The sequence below is a fragment of the Rhinolophus sinicus genome, chromosome 8, assembly GCF_057876585.1.
Source record: "Rhinolophus sinicus isolate RSI-liver-muscle chromosome 8, RSI-T2T, whole genome shotgun sequence".
Lineage (NCBI taxonomy): Eukaryota > Metazoa > Chordata > Mammalia > Chiroptera > Rhinolophidae > Rhinolophus > Rhinolophus sinicus.
This window is the reverse complement of record NC_142508.1, coordinates 34,297,478-34,311,954: the sequence shown is the minus strand read 5'-3', so window position 1 is coordinate 34,311,954 and position 14,477 is coordinate 34,297,478. Positions and strand designations below refer to the sequence as shown.

General features: G+C 55.9%; 1 protein-coding gene across 2 annotated transcripts; it reads left to right on the top strand.

Annotated features, from left to right (window-relative positions):
• The first annotated feature begins 2,931 nt into the window (after positions 1-2,931).
• EPS8L1 (EPS8 signaling adaptor L1) lies at positions 2,932-13,628 on the top strand. 2 transcript variants are annotated; one of them, XM_019710954.3, is made up of 20 exons: positions 2,934-3,040; positions 3,661-3,715; positions 4,952-4,992; positions 5,220-5,278; positions 5,864-6,025; positions 6,298-6,447; positions 6,980-7,062; positions 7,458-7,719; positions 7,917-8,043; positions 8,240-8,328; positions 8,410-8,484; positions 8,590-8,738; positions 9,408-9,549; positions 9,664-9,692; positions 11,620-11,752; positions 11,842-11,973; positions 12,185-12,296; positions 12,453-12,627; positions 12,999-13,131; positions 13,213-13,628. In XM_019710954.3, the coding sequence occupies exons 1-20, from the start codon at positions 2,938-2,940 to the stop codon at positions 13,291-13,293; spliced, it is 2,292 nt and encodes a 763-aa protein (XP_019566513.2). In that variant the 5' UTR covers positions 2,934-2,937; the 3' UTR covers positions 13,294-13,628. The 2 variants fall into 2 exon arrangements, with proteins under 2 accessions (XP_088656119.1, XP_019566513.2); XM_088799993.1 differs by lacking the exons at positions 12,999-13,131; positions 13,213-13,628 and adding an exon at positions 12,803-12,979 and having other exon boundaries at positions 2,932-3,040.
• The last annotated feature ends 849 nt before the right edge of the window (positions 13,629-14,477 follow it).

Sequence of the window (14,477 nt, the reverse complement as noted above, 5' to 3'; positions counted from 1 at the left end):
CTGGGAACCACTTACTACGGTTTGGAGAGAGGGAGGGCCCTCCTTTGCGGCCACAAAAGGAGGAAGGAGCTCCTGGGCCCGGGAACTAGGGCGGGTCCTCCGGTTTCGGTCTCTCGTGCCGCTCCAGACCGCGGAGAAGGGGGGCGGAGCCTGGGAGAGCCTGCGCCGGGCAGGCCCTCCTCCCTCAGACCTAGAGTCCCGGGCCCTGACTCCCACCGAATGCCTCTATGAGGACAGTTTCTCCATCTGCACCTAAAGAAAGGGGCTTGCGATCAGCTAAATATGCATTTGTGGCACAGTCCGGGGGTGCTGTAACCTTGGGCTAGTGGTTTTCCCCACTCTGAGCCTTTATCTGCTCCTCTGTCGCAGGGGTGCCAATCCCCCCAGTCAGCCTCACAGAGGGTAAGGGGTCTGTTCCTTCCTTCCACCCCCAACCCAGGTAGGAGCTCAGAAAATATTTGTGCCATGGATGTGACAGGGACACAGAGTGACAGGAGCTGGAGACAGAGACACACAGATCCCTCTCCCTGCTGCACACCTAAGACCCACCCGCCTGGCACTCAGGTACGCCCAGTGGGCATAGCGCCTTGGCTCCCCACCGCCGCTGCACAGCTCAGGCAGCTCCCTGGCCTGGAACACTCCCCCCTCCCTCATCCTCTAGGCCACTTTGAGCTGCCAAACTTGCCCTTCAGGTTCAGCTCTACCTGCCCCTCCTCCAGGAAGCCTACCCTGCCCCTCTTAGCAGCCTCTTCTGGGCTTCCACAGCACCCTTTGTGTCCTCCATTAGAGCACATACCTAAAGAAAGACCATCATCTCTGTCCTTGTAACATTCATCTATCGTTTCCTCTTTGCCAGGTCCATAATCTCATTTAATCCTCCCAACACTGTGATCACCATTTTACAGTTAGGGCGCTGGGGCACAGAGAGGTTAAGTCATTTGTCCAGGATCGCACAACTAGAAAGGGGCCAGGTCACAAAGTCACAGTGCAGGCTAGCACCAAAGGATGCTGGGTCTAAATCACATGGCCTGGATTCAACCATATCCATCATGTATTAGCTGTGCGATTGCAGACAAATTACTTAACTTGTGTGTGCCTCAGTTTCCTCATGTGTAAACGGGGTTCATAGGACCCATTTCATATATTGTTGTGGGGATTATACATATACACACACAGATATAATGTACTCAGAGAAGGACTTAAGCACACAATAAGCATGACCCAAATTATTAAGTGGCAAAGCCAGAACATGAACCCATGCCCCTGGACTCTTTGCCATCACACCACACCATATTATTGTCTCTTTCTCTCAGTTCTTTCATCCCCTTCAATCTAGGACAAGTATGTGTCTTCTCTGGTTTCCAGCCTCACTCAGCATAAACTGTGAAGTCAACACGTCTTGACTGAAACAATGAAGCAATAATGCACATGAATATTGTGTTCTTAGGTACACAAGCTCAGGCACCAAGTACAAAAAGCTCATTAATTCAACAAATATCTCACTTACTCTGTGCTATACTCTATTCTATATGCTGCAGATAGAGTGGGAGTCTGAACATACCCTTGTGAAGCTTTCATTCTAATGGGGAGACATATAATAAACAAAAGGAACACCTATTACATAGTGTGTTAGAATGTGATAAACGCACTGAAGAAAAATTAAGTACAAAGCAGGGGAAGAAATGAACAAGGGGAGGGTAAGACATGCTGCAATTTTAAATAGGATGGTTTGCCAGGCCTCTCTGAGAAGGTGACATTCGAGCAAAGACCTGAAGGTGGTGAGAAGCAGGCCATGAGGATGTCTAAGGGAACAGTATTCCAGGAAGAGGGAACAGCAAGTGCAAAGGCCCTGAGGCAGGATGGGGTCTGGGAGCTCAAGGAGCAGCACGAAGGCGGGTGTTCAGGAATAGAGTGATAGGGAGAGGAAGAAGAGGAGATTAGAGTAGTGACCCATAAGACCCTACAGACCTCAGCTTTCACACAGAGAAAGGAGAGCCACTGAAGGATTTTGAGCAGAGATGAATTTGACTTGAGCTGACTTTTGGGCTGACTTCAGTTTCTATGAAGTCCATGCACTGAAACTAGACTGAGGGGAAGGGAGCAGGAAGACCAGTTTAGGAGGCAGGTCCATGTGAGAAATGATGGTGGTGAGAACTAGGTGGGAATCACTTATAAGAAAGAATAAAAGTGGGCATGTCCAGCCTCCTGCTTTCGGAGGTCTGAGCTTGGGCGGCTGATGTTCTAATGCATTCACTGCAGGAGTAACCTTGGGCATGGCTCTTAACCCTTATGGTCCTCTGTTTCCTCATCTGTAAAATGGAGACCGCCCTCACCTCACTGGGTTTGGGAAAGAAATGATGTATACATATACCTCGGTTAGCAAGGACCTTGGTACAAGGAAGTTCTTGAAAGCAGACTTTCTGCCTGAGGAACCTGCTCGTTTTTTTGTGATGTACCTGGAGCTGAGTTGAGTCTTAGCCATCAGCATCACCATAGGGGTTTATTGAGGGAAATTTCCAAAGAAAGAGGAAAGAGGAGGGATGGGGGTCGAGGGCACCAATGGAGATGGGAGCTGTGGACAGGTGTGCACGGAGCAGGGGATGACACTGGCCCTGGAGATAGAAAAACAGCCATGGGTTCAAAGCCAACCCTTCCACATTGACCACCCCTCTCTTGAAACATGAACAAGTAGAAATCAAACCTCTGACTTCCAGAGATATTAGGAGAATTGGAAGGGGGTATTTGAGACCGAGAACAGGTAGTGTGACATCTAGGACTGTTGTTATTGTTCTACTGTTGTTGTGATGAGACAATTATGGTTCCTGCTCCCCTGAGGCTGTCCCAGCTGCCCCTCCCCTTCTTCCCCCGCCCTGGGTCTTTCTGCCAGCCCCGCCCAGGGGCCACTCCAGCTGGGCTGTGCCAGGTGAGTGCTCAGGTATGCAGAGGCGGGACAGCCCAGGGAGGGAGAAGGAAGGAGGGGCCCTTGGTCTGGAAGGGAGAACAGAACGGGCCTCTCTGCTGACAGAGCCTGACAGGGCAGGTGAGGAGGGGGCCCGGGAGAAGGTCTGAGTCTGAGGGAGAAGGGGCTGGAAGGTGGGGACTCCTGGGTCTGGGGGAGGAGGAGCATGGGCCTGGACTCCTGGGTACTGACAGGAAAGGCTGCGGGATCTAAACTCTTGAGTCTTGTAGAGGTGGGGGCTGGAGATTGGGCCCCCAGTTCCTAAAGGAAGAATGTAGGGTCATACGGACTGAGGAATTGGATGAGTGGTTCTCTGAGGAGACCGGGGCTCAAAACCCTCAGGTTCTTAGGAGTGAGCAGCTTGGAGCTGAAACTGGGTTCCTGAGAAGAGAAAGCTGGGAGACTGGATCCTGGGTAGAGGAGGAAAGTGGGATACACATAGATTAGGAAAATGAATGCATGGATTCCTGAAGGATTTGGGGGCCAGTGTACTAGGTGTGAAAGAGGAAGGGCTAGGGGCCTAAACTCCTGGGTCTGAAGGAGGAGGGGCTGGGGGCCTGGACTCCTGGGTCTGAGGGAGGAGGGGCCTAGAGTCCCAGGTCTGAGGGAGGAGGGGCTGGGGGCCTGGACTCCTGGGGCTGGCCTGGGAATCTTAGGCCCCGCAGGTCAGGTCAGGCCTCACCTCTTCACTGGCTCCCAAGGTGCCTCCAGGCTGCAGGAGCTCCCCATTCTGAGCACCATGAGCACCACCACAGGGTAAGTGCCCCCTGGCCACCAGGCCCCCAACCCCACCATACCTCTCCACCCTCTCACCCATACCTGCTGGTGGCATTTACAGCAGCCCAGATCTGGACACTCAGAAGGAAGTCAGAGCTGCCCCCTTCCCTGTCCGGGCTGTAGTTAGAGCTCTGCTCCAGAGCAGACAGACCTGGGTTCAAATGCAGACGCTAACACTCAGCAGTGGTATGACCCTGGCCAAAGGACATCTCCTCTTTGAGCCTCAGTCTCTCCTCTGTGAAACAAGGACAATTTTGAGAGCTTGATGGGATAGTGCACATAGAACTTAGCAGAGAACCTGACTAACAGCAGGTGTTCAGCTAATAGGAATTGCTATTGCTATTGTTATTATCTTATTATTAAATAGTGACCCTTTGCTAAAAAGTCAGACATGTTTATAACAAAGGCTCAAGTCTCCTGGAGTGAGCAGGGAGAAGGACAAAGACAGACACATGGGAACAGGTGCACAGGAGATGTGACGTAGTAAGTTCTCCAGGCCAGAGGTAATCAAATTGTGGGGCGATCTGACTGGCAGGAACAGAATGAGAGGTGGAAGTTTGACTGAAAGGGTTTCTTATCCCTCATCTCTGACCTCACCTGAGCTCCGAGCTTTTGTTATTTCTGTGGAAATGGGGACTCAAGAATTCTTGGAGAAGGTGACCTTGAAGAGGGGGTCGAAGGCAGGAGACAGAGAAGGATTTGGCTGGGAAGAGCCTGGCCCATTGCGGGTGGGAAGGGAAGAAGGTAACTCTCTGTCTACTCTGAATGCTAATGCTATTGTAAAAATTCCCACTTATTGAGCAACTACCGCACAGTTATTGAGGCTGCAAAACACTTCAACTGCATTATCTCATTGAACTTGCCCAACAGCTCTACCAGAGGGAAGCTGTAGGGTAATTAACCCCTATCTTACAGAGTAGGAAACTGAAGCAGGAGAGGTGAAGTCTCCCACCTTGGGTCTTATGGCAAGGCAGTAGTTGACAGGGGATTCAAACCTAGGTCCCTGTGACAGTAGGGACCACACTCACCAACACCACCCAATACCACCACCTCACCTGTCTTAGTAATGTCCAGCTATGCCCTGCCCTCCCCTGCTTAGAACCCTCCGTGGTTCCCCGGTGTCCTCAAAATGAAGTCGCTGCTCTGCTTGGCATTTGAAACCCCCATGATCTCCCAATTCCCATAGCCCCTCTCACCCCTGTTTTCCTTCACCAGCCCAGAAGCTGCCCCCAAACCAAGTGCCAAGTCCATCTATGGTGAGTTTTCAGGCAAGGAAACCCCAGGCAGAGAGAAACAGGATCTGAGGAGTGAGAGAACTGAGAACCTGGACTCCTGGGTGTGAGGGAGGGAGGGGCCGGGGGCCTGGACTCCTGGGTGTGAGGGAGGGAGGGGCCGGGGGCCTGGACTCCTGGGTCTGAGGGAGGAGGGGCTGGAGGCAGGGGCGCCTGGGTCCATCCTCCTTTTTTCCCCACACACCCCACAGAGCAGAGGAAGCGTTATTCAACTGTGGTTATGGCAGACGTTTCCCAGTATCCAGTCAATGTGAGTCTGGGGTCTGCATTGCCACTGGGAGTCTTGTAGGATGAAAGGAGACTGGGGTGTTGAAAGCAGTTGGGCCTCCAAGTAGAAAGAACTTGGGAAACTCAGTTTGCTCACCTGCGCAGCGAACTTCACCTTGCCTCCAACATGGGCACCAATGGAGGAACTCAATTCCACTCGAATCTGCCAACTTTTGCTCTGGACCAGCTCTTGAGCTGGACGATCTGGCCACAGGGACAAATCAGATGCAATCCTGGATGAGTAGGGGGCAGACAAGGTCCACAGGTACAGCAAAGGGTGCCAGTAGCTCTAATGGAGGTAGAGGTGCTTAAAAGGGACTAGATATAATCTAGACCATTCCCTGCTTTCAAGGAGCCTCCAGTCTAGATGGGAAGGCAGACCCAGGTGTTAGTCACACTGATGGAAGAGAAATAATTGGGTAGAGGCATCCATAGGTGGAGCAGGTGATCAGGGAAGGCTTCCCAGAGGAGGTGTGGGTAGTCACAAGCCTGAAGGCTGATTCCAGGGGATGCTAAGCCTACCTGGCATCATCCCGGGACTCACTGCTTTCTCGGTGGCCCATGCTAGCACCTGGTGACCTTCTGCCTGGGTGAGGAGGATGGAGTGCACACCGTAGAGGACGCCTCACGGAAGCTGGCGGTCATGGACAGCCAGGGCCGGGTCTGGGCCCAGGAGATGCTGCTGCGCGTGTCTCCCGACCATGTCACGCTACTTGACCCCGTCTCTAAGGTGCCAGGGAGCACGTGGGCGGAAGGTGCAGATGGACTGAGCAGAGGAGGCATGGAATAGAGACATCGGGGATCTTAGTGTGAATCTTGGCTCCAGTGTGTCCTTCCTCAGGGAACTTCTGGACCCCTGCCCCATTTTTGAGCCCTATTAGTCTCATCTATTAAACAGGGGTGCTATCGCGGGTTTGCCCTGCTCAGTGCCTGCACCTGCTGTCCCTATGCAGTACTGTTTTTGGTTCCGGACCTCAGTTTACCCGCAGTCCCGTCCCGCAGGAGGAGCTGGAGTCGTATGCACTGGGCGCCATCGTGCGCTGCGACGCGGTGATGCCACCAGGCCGAAGCCGTTCGTTGCTGCTGCTGGTGTGCCAGGAGCCCGAGCGCTCGCAGCCCGACGTGCACTTCTTCCAGGGCCTGCGTCTCGGGGTGAGCGGGCCTTACTCTGGGGGCTGCGACGGAGGATAGGGATGGTACCTGGAGGCCCGGGGGGGGGGGGGGGGGGGGTGGCGTCTAACATCGGGGCGTGGCCTGGGGCAAACGCGGGATCTGGGCCAGCGGAAGGGGCGTGATCTGGAAAGACGTTCTGGAAGGAAGGGGACTTTGAGGGCAGGATGGATACAGGGTCGAGGTAGAGCGTGAGGGCGTAAAGGAGATGGAAGCTAAGGGCTTGGACAGAATATGTGAGCGGGGTCCCGGGGAGCAGCCAGATCTGGAATGAGGGTGAGTGTGGTCTGGGGTCCAGGAGCCACCTAGACGGGGCCTCCGTGGGTGGGGGTGTAGCCTAGATCAGTGACAGATTTATGGCGAAGGTATGAGTCTAGGGCGTGGACTTGCGTGTGTCCACAGGCGTGAGTGATGACTAGAAGTGGTCTGGGGCCGAGCCAAGGAATCCATCCGGAGCTCGGCCAGGTCGGGCAGTGGGTGGGGTGGGGGCATGGCCTGACGGCGTGATTGACAGGCGGAGCTGATCCGAGAGGACATCCAGGGGGCTTTACACAACTATCGTTCCGGCCGTGGGGATCGCAGGGCGGCAGCGCTCAGGTAAGGGGACTGGACTGGAAGCGGAGAAGGGACGACGGGTGGGGTCTCTTTGGTCCTCAGTTTCCCCATCCGAGAAATGGGCTGATACCACTAGCCTAGACCAGAAAGAATTTTGAATGGAGTCCAACAAAGCCTGCTTCAATTCTTGCGTGTACCTCGCAGAGAAGTGTGGGAGGACCCTACTTTTCCTGGTTCTGCTCCTCGTGTTCTCCTCCCTTAGCCTCGTTTCCCTCCAGAGAAGTGCTCCCTCCCCCTCCATATCTTGGATTTCTCCCTACCACTCTGAGCCTAGATTCGACCTTTTTGGACCAGTGTCTCCGTCTTAAGCCCCGAATTTTTCCCCTCTCTGGGCCCCTGGGGAGACCCAGCCTCAGTTTGTCCTTCTCCATTCACAGGGCCACGCAAGAGGAGCTGCAGCGTAGCCCTTCGCCCGCCTACGAGACCCCGCCCCTGCAGCGCCGCCCGTCGGTCCGCGCAGCGATCAGCACGGTAGAGCCTGCCGCTGGCTGCGGACGACCCCAGACGGAGCCCATCCCCGAGGCGGAAGCGGCGCGGAGACCCTGCTTGGCGGAGACCTCCGGTAACGTTGACCTGACCTCCCTGGACCTGGGCCCGCGCGGCGGGGACCTGGCCAGTCTGCAGGCTGAGCGGGACGTGGTGAGTGAGGCGCGGCCAGATGCCCAGGGTCGGAGCTACACTGGGGGCGGGACCGGCTGTGGGGTCCTCCATGGGGGGGGGGGGCTTGGTCCTGGGCTGGGGTTGGTGTCTAAGCGCTCTTAGCTGGAGGGCTTCCACCCGGGTGATGAGGGTCCGGGTCTCGGGGGTCTTACGCGTCCTCTTGCTCTGTCCCCCAGGACATCCTGAACCACGTGTTTGACGACGTGGAGAGCTTCGTATCGAAGCTGCAGAAGTCTGCGGAGGCGGCCCGAGTGCTGGAGCACCGAGAGCGCGGCCGCAGGACCCGGCACCGGGCGGCCGGGGGTGAGGGGCGCCCCTCGAATGGAATCCCAAACACTCCCTCCCCTGGTCACACCCAAATGCCTCTCTCTCCCTAGGATCTCTCCTCATACCCCCTGCTAGTTTGACTCCCCATCCTGATCTCACTGGGTCTCTGCGCCTCTCTCCCTGACGCTCTCTCGGTGTTCCCCCATCGCCTTGCTTGCTCCCTTACCCACAGAAGGCCTCCTGACGCTGCGGGCCAAACCGCCCAGCGAGGCCGAGTACACCGACGTGCTTCAGAAAATCAAATACACCTTCAGCCTATTGGTGAGGACGCGTCCGACCCAGGGCATCAGGGGTGAACCTGACGCCTCCATGCATTTATGCCAAGCCCTTTCTACTCTGCAGGCTCGGCTCCGCGGCAACATCGCCAACCCCTCCTCCCCAGAGCTGCTCCACTTCCTGTTCGGACCTCTGCACATAGTGAGACGACACCCCCGCCCCACCCTCAGGTCTCCTTGCAGAAGGAGGAATTGGGGTTCCACTTCTAGAGGGTCTGATGGCGTGCCCACTTCTTTCTCCTGGTAGATTGTGGACATGTCGGGCGGCCCCCAGTTCGCTGGCGGCGTGCGGCGGCCGTACCTAACGTCCGAGGCCGTAGCACTGCTGCGGGACAATGTCACCCCAAGTGAAAATGCGCTCTGGACCTCGCTGGGGGACTCGTGGACCCGCCCAGGGTGAGGGTAGTGGTGACTGAGGGGTGGGGCTGGGAAGCAGGGACCTGGCTATTGGAGAGCGGAAGGGAGGTCGGGGGCGTGGCGATTGGAAAGAAGGTGGGGCTGGGAAGGAGTCGAGGCGGGGCTTACATGGGGGTGTGTCGAATGAAGAATGTACCTAGGACAAATGACAGCATCCGATTGGGGGAAAGGCCAGAAATTAGCGTGAAGGAGAGATTTAAATTTAAGATTGAATCACGACCGCACAGGATCAAAAGGCGGGGTTTAGAGGAATAGAGTGGGCTCCAAGTGCGGAGCAGAGCGGTACTGAAGGGGCGGGGTTTACGAAAAGTTTGACCCGGGACGGAGTGTGTGTTCTTGGAGGCACAAAGCCTCAAGGGGGTAGGGGCAGAACCAGGAAAGGATGTGCGTAGCTAGAAACCCGGTTTGGAATCAGAGATGAGATACGTACAGAGGCTGGTGCGGGGAGCATTAAATTGCAATCCGTGTATTTAGAAATGTAATTGATGTCGTGGATGGAGCAGGGCTTGGCAAAAAGTGGCGAGGATAGAATAGCTGGGATAGCTATAGCTGTGAGGCTTAGGGAAAGGGGGAAAGTGAAGCTAATGACAGGGCTAAGTCGGGGACGAACCAGGATCCCTAAGCCCTGGGCCCTGTCCTTGGTCGCAGGGTGGAGCTGCCCCTGGAGGAGGGACTCCCATACATTCCCGAGTTCTACAGTGGCTGGGAGCCCCCAGCTACTGACCCGCAGGGCCGCCCCTGGGAGGACCCAGTAGAGAAACAGCTACAGCACGAACGGCGGCGCCGGCAGGTGAGGCTAAAGCTTCAAGGGAACAGCAAGCTCCCCCAGGTGACACAGCGGGGACCGGGAAATCTGGAAGCAGGCCGGCCCCGCCCTGACCTGCTGCCCTTTTATCTCCCGCAGCAAAGCGCCCCCCAGATTGCTGTCAATGGGTGAGTGTCGGCCCCAGGGCGGGGCAGGTGGGGGCCAGAGGGGTAAGTCCTGGGGCCTCCAACGCTAACTTTGCCCCCTTTTTTCTGTCTTTTTCCTTCCATCTACCCGGCTCGGCTCTTCGCAGGTGGGTGAGGTGGTGACGATGCGGGGGGCGGGGCTGGGAGAGGGGGGAGGAGTAGGGAGGAAGGGGGCGGGGCTCTGATTTCTGGGTCCAAGGGAGGAGGGAAATGGAGGTCCAGATTCCAGGGTCTGAGGGAAGAAGGGACAGGGAGTGGGTAAAGTCTGAGAGGTTGGACCCCTAGGTCCCCAAAGGGCTGGAAGAAGGCAATTTGATTTCCCAGGGTTTGGGAAGCTCTCCGCATGGGTCCCTATCAGAACAGAGCACTGGGTGTTGGGGGGAAGAGGCTGGGGAACTGGACATTTGGGTTCAGAAGAGCTCAAATCTGATGCTTGAAACCTTGGACAACCAAAGAAGTGGGCTTGGGACTTTCAAGAGCCATGGGGCAAGTTTCCAAGAAAGTTAGGAAGTGGTAATATCTCTGGGCCCCTGAGAGAAGTGAAGGCTGGGAGCCTGGACCCTCGCTTTCCCAAGGCTCTAAACTTTAATTGTCAGTCCCTGCTGCGTGTCAAATTGGAAGCCTTTACAGGTTAAAAGGGCAAGGAAATTAAAGCTTGAGACCTGGACTCCTGGGTCTCTGGGGGGGGAAAAACTGGGGGGTCCAAGTTCACTGTAACAAGCAATGGGGGTGCAGGGGGGAAGAAGGGGATAGAGGGTCTAGGACTCTAGGGTCCCTAGGCAAGTCTGGGGCAGATAGGAGGGAAGCCATGTGGGATGAGAAGAAACCAAGCAGCAAGGCTGGAGGAGCAAAAGGGGGGTCTGGGTGAGGGCCCAGCAGAGGGTCTCAGCAGGGACAGCATGCTGGGAGTGCCGGCCCCACACAGGGGGTGCCGCAGCCCTGAAGACCCCCCCTCTCCCTTGCACAGGTAGGCCTGATCTGGGCTGAGACCCCTCTTACTGGGGGGGTCAGAGCCCAAATCCTGCTCCCCTCCCCCCAGATGCCTGGTCTTGCGGAACCCCCTCCCTACCCTACCTCTGTGCTTCTGAATCTTGGGCTTGACCCCAGCTTTTAAGTTCTTTGGAGAGAAAATGGGAATCATAATAATCCCTTCCTGGAAGAATGAGAAGTCCATGAGGTTGTACAGGCTAGCAGTTAAGAAGTCAAGGCCATGGCAGAGCTCAGGTTCATGTGCAGTTGCATGCACAGGAGAGCAGTATTGCTCAAGACATGGGCTCGGGGGCTAGCCTGCCTGGGTTCCAGGTCAGCTCCGCCTCTTTCTTGCTCTGAGACCTTTACATCACCGGGTTACTTTACATCACTCTTCCTCCACTTCCTCACCTGTAAGATGAAGATAATAGTAGGGTCTTTGGGAAGTGGAAGAGAATGAGGAGGGGGGGCCGGTCCAAATACATAGTTCTCTCAGGGGTTGTCTTGAGAATCAAAGCAGCTAATATATGTAACAGACTTTGAATAGTGCCTGGCATGTGCTAATAAGTGCTAACTATTGTTTTTATTATGACCATGGGTTATTATGCATGAGCCCAGTACATAGTAAATGCTCAATAAATAGTAGCTGGAGACAGCTGTGTGATCTGGGGCAAGTGATTTTATCTCTGAGCCTGAATGTTCTCATCTATAAAATGGAGGTGATGCTGTACCCATATCATGTGCTTACAGCACGGTACCAGGCACATAAGAAGCAAAATAAATTCAAGCTGTTATTCCAATTTTAAATTTCTGTTAACAGTACTAATTTGGCCCCCTGCTTTGGCCCCTGCTTGGCTCTAACCCCAGCTCACACCAACACCCTACAGCTCAGAGCAGTGAGGTTGCCTGCCTCCTATCCCCAACCCTTCCTTCTCCTCAGTCACCAAGATCCAGAGTCAGAAGCTGAGCCCCAGCCTGAGCCGGAGCCAGCAGGGAAGTGGGTCCTCTGTAATTATGACTTCCAGGCCCGCAACAGCAGCGAGCTATCGGTCAAGCACCGGGACGTGTTGGAGGTTAGAGGGGTGAGGTGGCTGAGGGGCTGGAGTGGACCCAGCCCTAGCTGCAGACACAGGCTCTGAACCCTCCCTCATACCTCCCCCAGGTCCTGGATGACAAGCGCAAGTGGTGGAAAGTTCGAGACCAGTGGGAACAGGAGGGATACGTACCCTATAATATCCTGACACCCCACCCAGGGCCCCGGGTAGGGCGCAGCCAAAGCCCAGCCGGAATTCTGGTAAGCCAGGGCAGACTCCTGGGTCTTGAGGGAAGAAGTGCTGGTAGCCAGGTCCTGGGTCCTGAGAACAAGGGGCGTGGAGATCAGGTGTCAACGTCTAGGGTACTGGCAGGGGAGTTGGTTGCGGGTTCAGAAACTTATGTCCACAAGAGGAGGGGCTCGGACTCGGAGACCTCTCTGATCCAGGTGCTCTCCTCTTGGTCCTCTCTAGCATAGCACTCCACCTCCCCCAACAGCCCCGGACCTGGCCGCTGCTCCTGCCCCGGCTCCGCCCCACTGGGACAGCTGTGACAGCCTCAACAACTTAGACCCCAGCGAGAAGGGTGAGTGGTGGGGGCACCCCCCCCATCCGGGGGATCGATGCCTGCCCTCGCCTTCCAGGCAGGGAAACCGAGGCTCAGAAAGAGTAGATGCACTCCGGCCTATTATGAGGACCCTTCGCCCTGAGTCCGTCCCCCCTTCCTGTTTCCCGTCCGCAGAGAAATTCTGCCAGATGCTCAGTGTCAACGAGGAGCTGCAGGCGCGCCTGGCCCAGGGTCGTTCTGGCCCGAGCCGCACAGTTCCGGGGCCCCGCGTCCCGGAGCCGCAGCTCAGCCCGCGTTCGGACGCCTCAGAGGTCCGCACCTGGCTGCAGGCCAAGGGCTTTAGCTCCGGGTGAGTGGCGGGTGCCGGTTGCGGATCCTGAGTTGTGGGCACTAGAGGCGGAGTGTTCTGATTGGCCCAAAGGGGGGGGCGTGGTTAGGCCGCAGTGAACCGATATTGGCCCAAAGCGAGGGTCTGTGTGTGGTGCAACAATTCATGACTAGCTGTGATTGGCATGTTTTCCCAGGCTCCGATTGGAGTCTCCAGGAAAGTCCTGCCTCCCTTCAAAAGTAGGATTCAGGAGCTTTCAGCAGTGCCCCGACCTTGCTTGAGCTAGAATGCTGATGATTGGACAAACGGCTGGGTGCGCATGAAGTGATTGGTGGGGCTTGGGGAGCTGATTGGCCGTCAGGCCTGACCATGCCTCCGCTGCCATCGCTCAGGACTGTGGACGCGCTGGGAGTGCTGACCGGAGCGCAGATTTTCTCGCTACAGAAGGAGGAGTTTCGGGCGGTAAGCCCTCAGGAGGGGGCGCGCGTGTACAGCCAGGTCACGGTGCAGCGGGCGCTGCTGGAGGTGAGCTGGGAACCCGGGCCCGGGCCAAGGAGGGAGCCCAGGCTCAGCTGCCACGGTCTTGATTTTCACTCCGCCCACCAGGACAAAGTGTCAGAGCTGCAAGTGGTGATGGAGAGGCAAAAGAAGAAGGTAGAAGGCGAGATAGAAACGAAAGTCATTTGACTTTCCCTGGCTCTCCGCTAAAAGTTGGCAGGCAGCGGGTTTCCCTGCGCCCATGGGAGAACTGACTCTGCAGATCCCCAATCAGTGGAAGTAGACCCCTCAAAGGATCACCGACCTGTTCCAGCCCTGGTCTTCCCGTCCCGGTGGATAAACTGGCCTGTCCTCGCTGGAGTCTCCTGAATGAGCGCTGAACTTGCAGACTGGCCAGGAGCGGGAGGGGAACAGGGTGAAGCGACAATTTAGGGACCCAGCTTGCGACGCACCCCAAGAGAGGTCGCACGTGGGAGCCCTGTGCATTGTGATATGTGACCCAGTCTATAAACAGCTTCCTCTTAGCAGGCGGTGTCAACTGCTGTCCTTTCTCTACTAGGGGGCTCAGGGAGCTGATTGCCCCAGCTATAGCCTCAAGGGATGAAAGGAATCTAGGAACCCTCCCCACCTTCTTTAGTTTCTTTCTCTGAATCCTCTTCTCCCTCCCTGGGGTCCCAACCCAGGCTTCTTCTTGACCTCCCGGCCTCCAGTCTGTCCTCCAGTTCATTCCAGAGGGATCTTCTGAACACCCGATATCCCAGCCCTTCCCTTGCTCAAAATCCTTCTCTGGTTCCTCAATGCCTTTCTAGTCCTGTAGTCTGGCATTTGAGGTACTGAGTGGTTCGGTCCCTACCCCCCTTTCCAACCTCATCTCTTAACTCCTCATTCTTCCATGCATTCTAGTCCTGCCCTCCCCAGACACTCCCCAAACCCCTTCAACCACTGGGGTTTTGCATTTGCTGGTTTCTGCTAGCTGGAACAGTGATTCTCTGCCTGGTGAACTCCTATTTGGCCTTCGGAACCCAGCCCAAATACCCACTTAGTCTCCTAGAATCACCCACTTTGTCCCCCACCTCCTGCCAGGAGTCCAGGAACGGAAAAGTGGTTGCCTCCTGAACGTGCCACAGGCTTCCTGGCCACTCTTCATCCTGTGAGATGACAGCCTAACATGAAACTTCCTACCACAAGAACAACTAGCTCCTTTTCCCTCTGCCAGTCAGCTACTTTTTCCCATTATCTGGGTGGCTGGCATGGCTGGTTCAGGACTGATTTTCTCTGGTTCCCAGCCTCATTCAGACTAGATGTTCCTCCAGTTTTGGGAGTAAGGTACCTTCCTCTTCCTCCCCTGGCTCCTTCTGCTTCCCCAAGAATGC

Coding starts and splice junctions, on each gene's coding strand:
- EPS8L1 (XM_019710954.3), top strand. CDS start 2,938: ATGCAGAGGCGGGACAGCCCAGGGAGGGAGAAGGAAGGAGGGGCCCTT. Junction 3,041..3,660: donor GACAGAGCCTGACAGGGCAG/GTGAGGAGGGGG, acceptor CTGGCTCCCAAG/GTGCCTCCAGGCTGCAGGAG. Junction 13,132..13,212: donor TGCAGCGGGCGCTGCTGGAG/GTGAGCTGGGAA, acceptor TCCGCCCACCAG/GACAAAGTGTCAGAGCTGCA.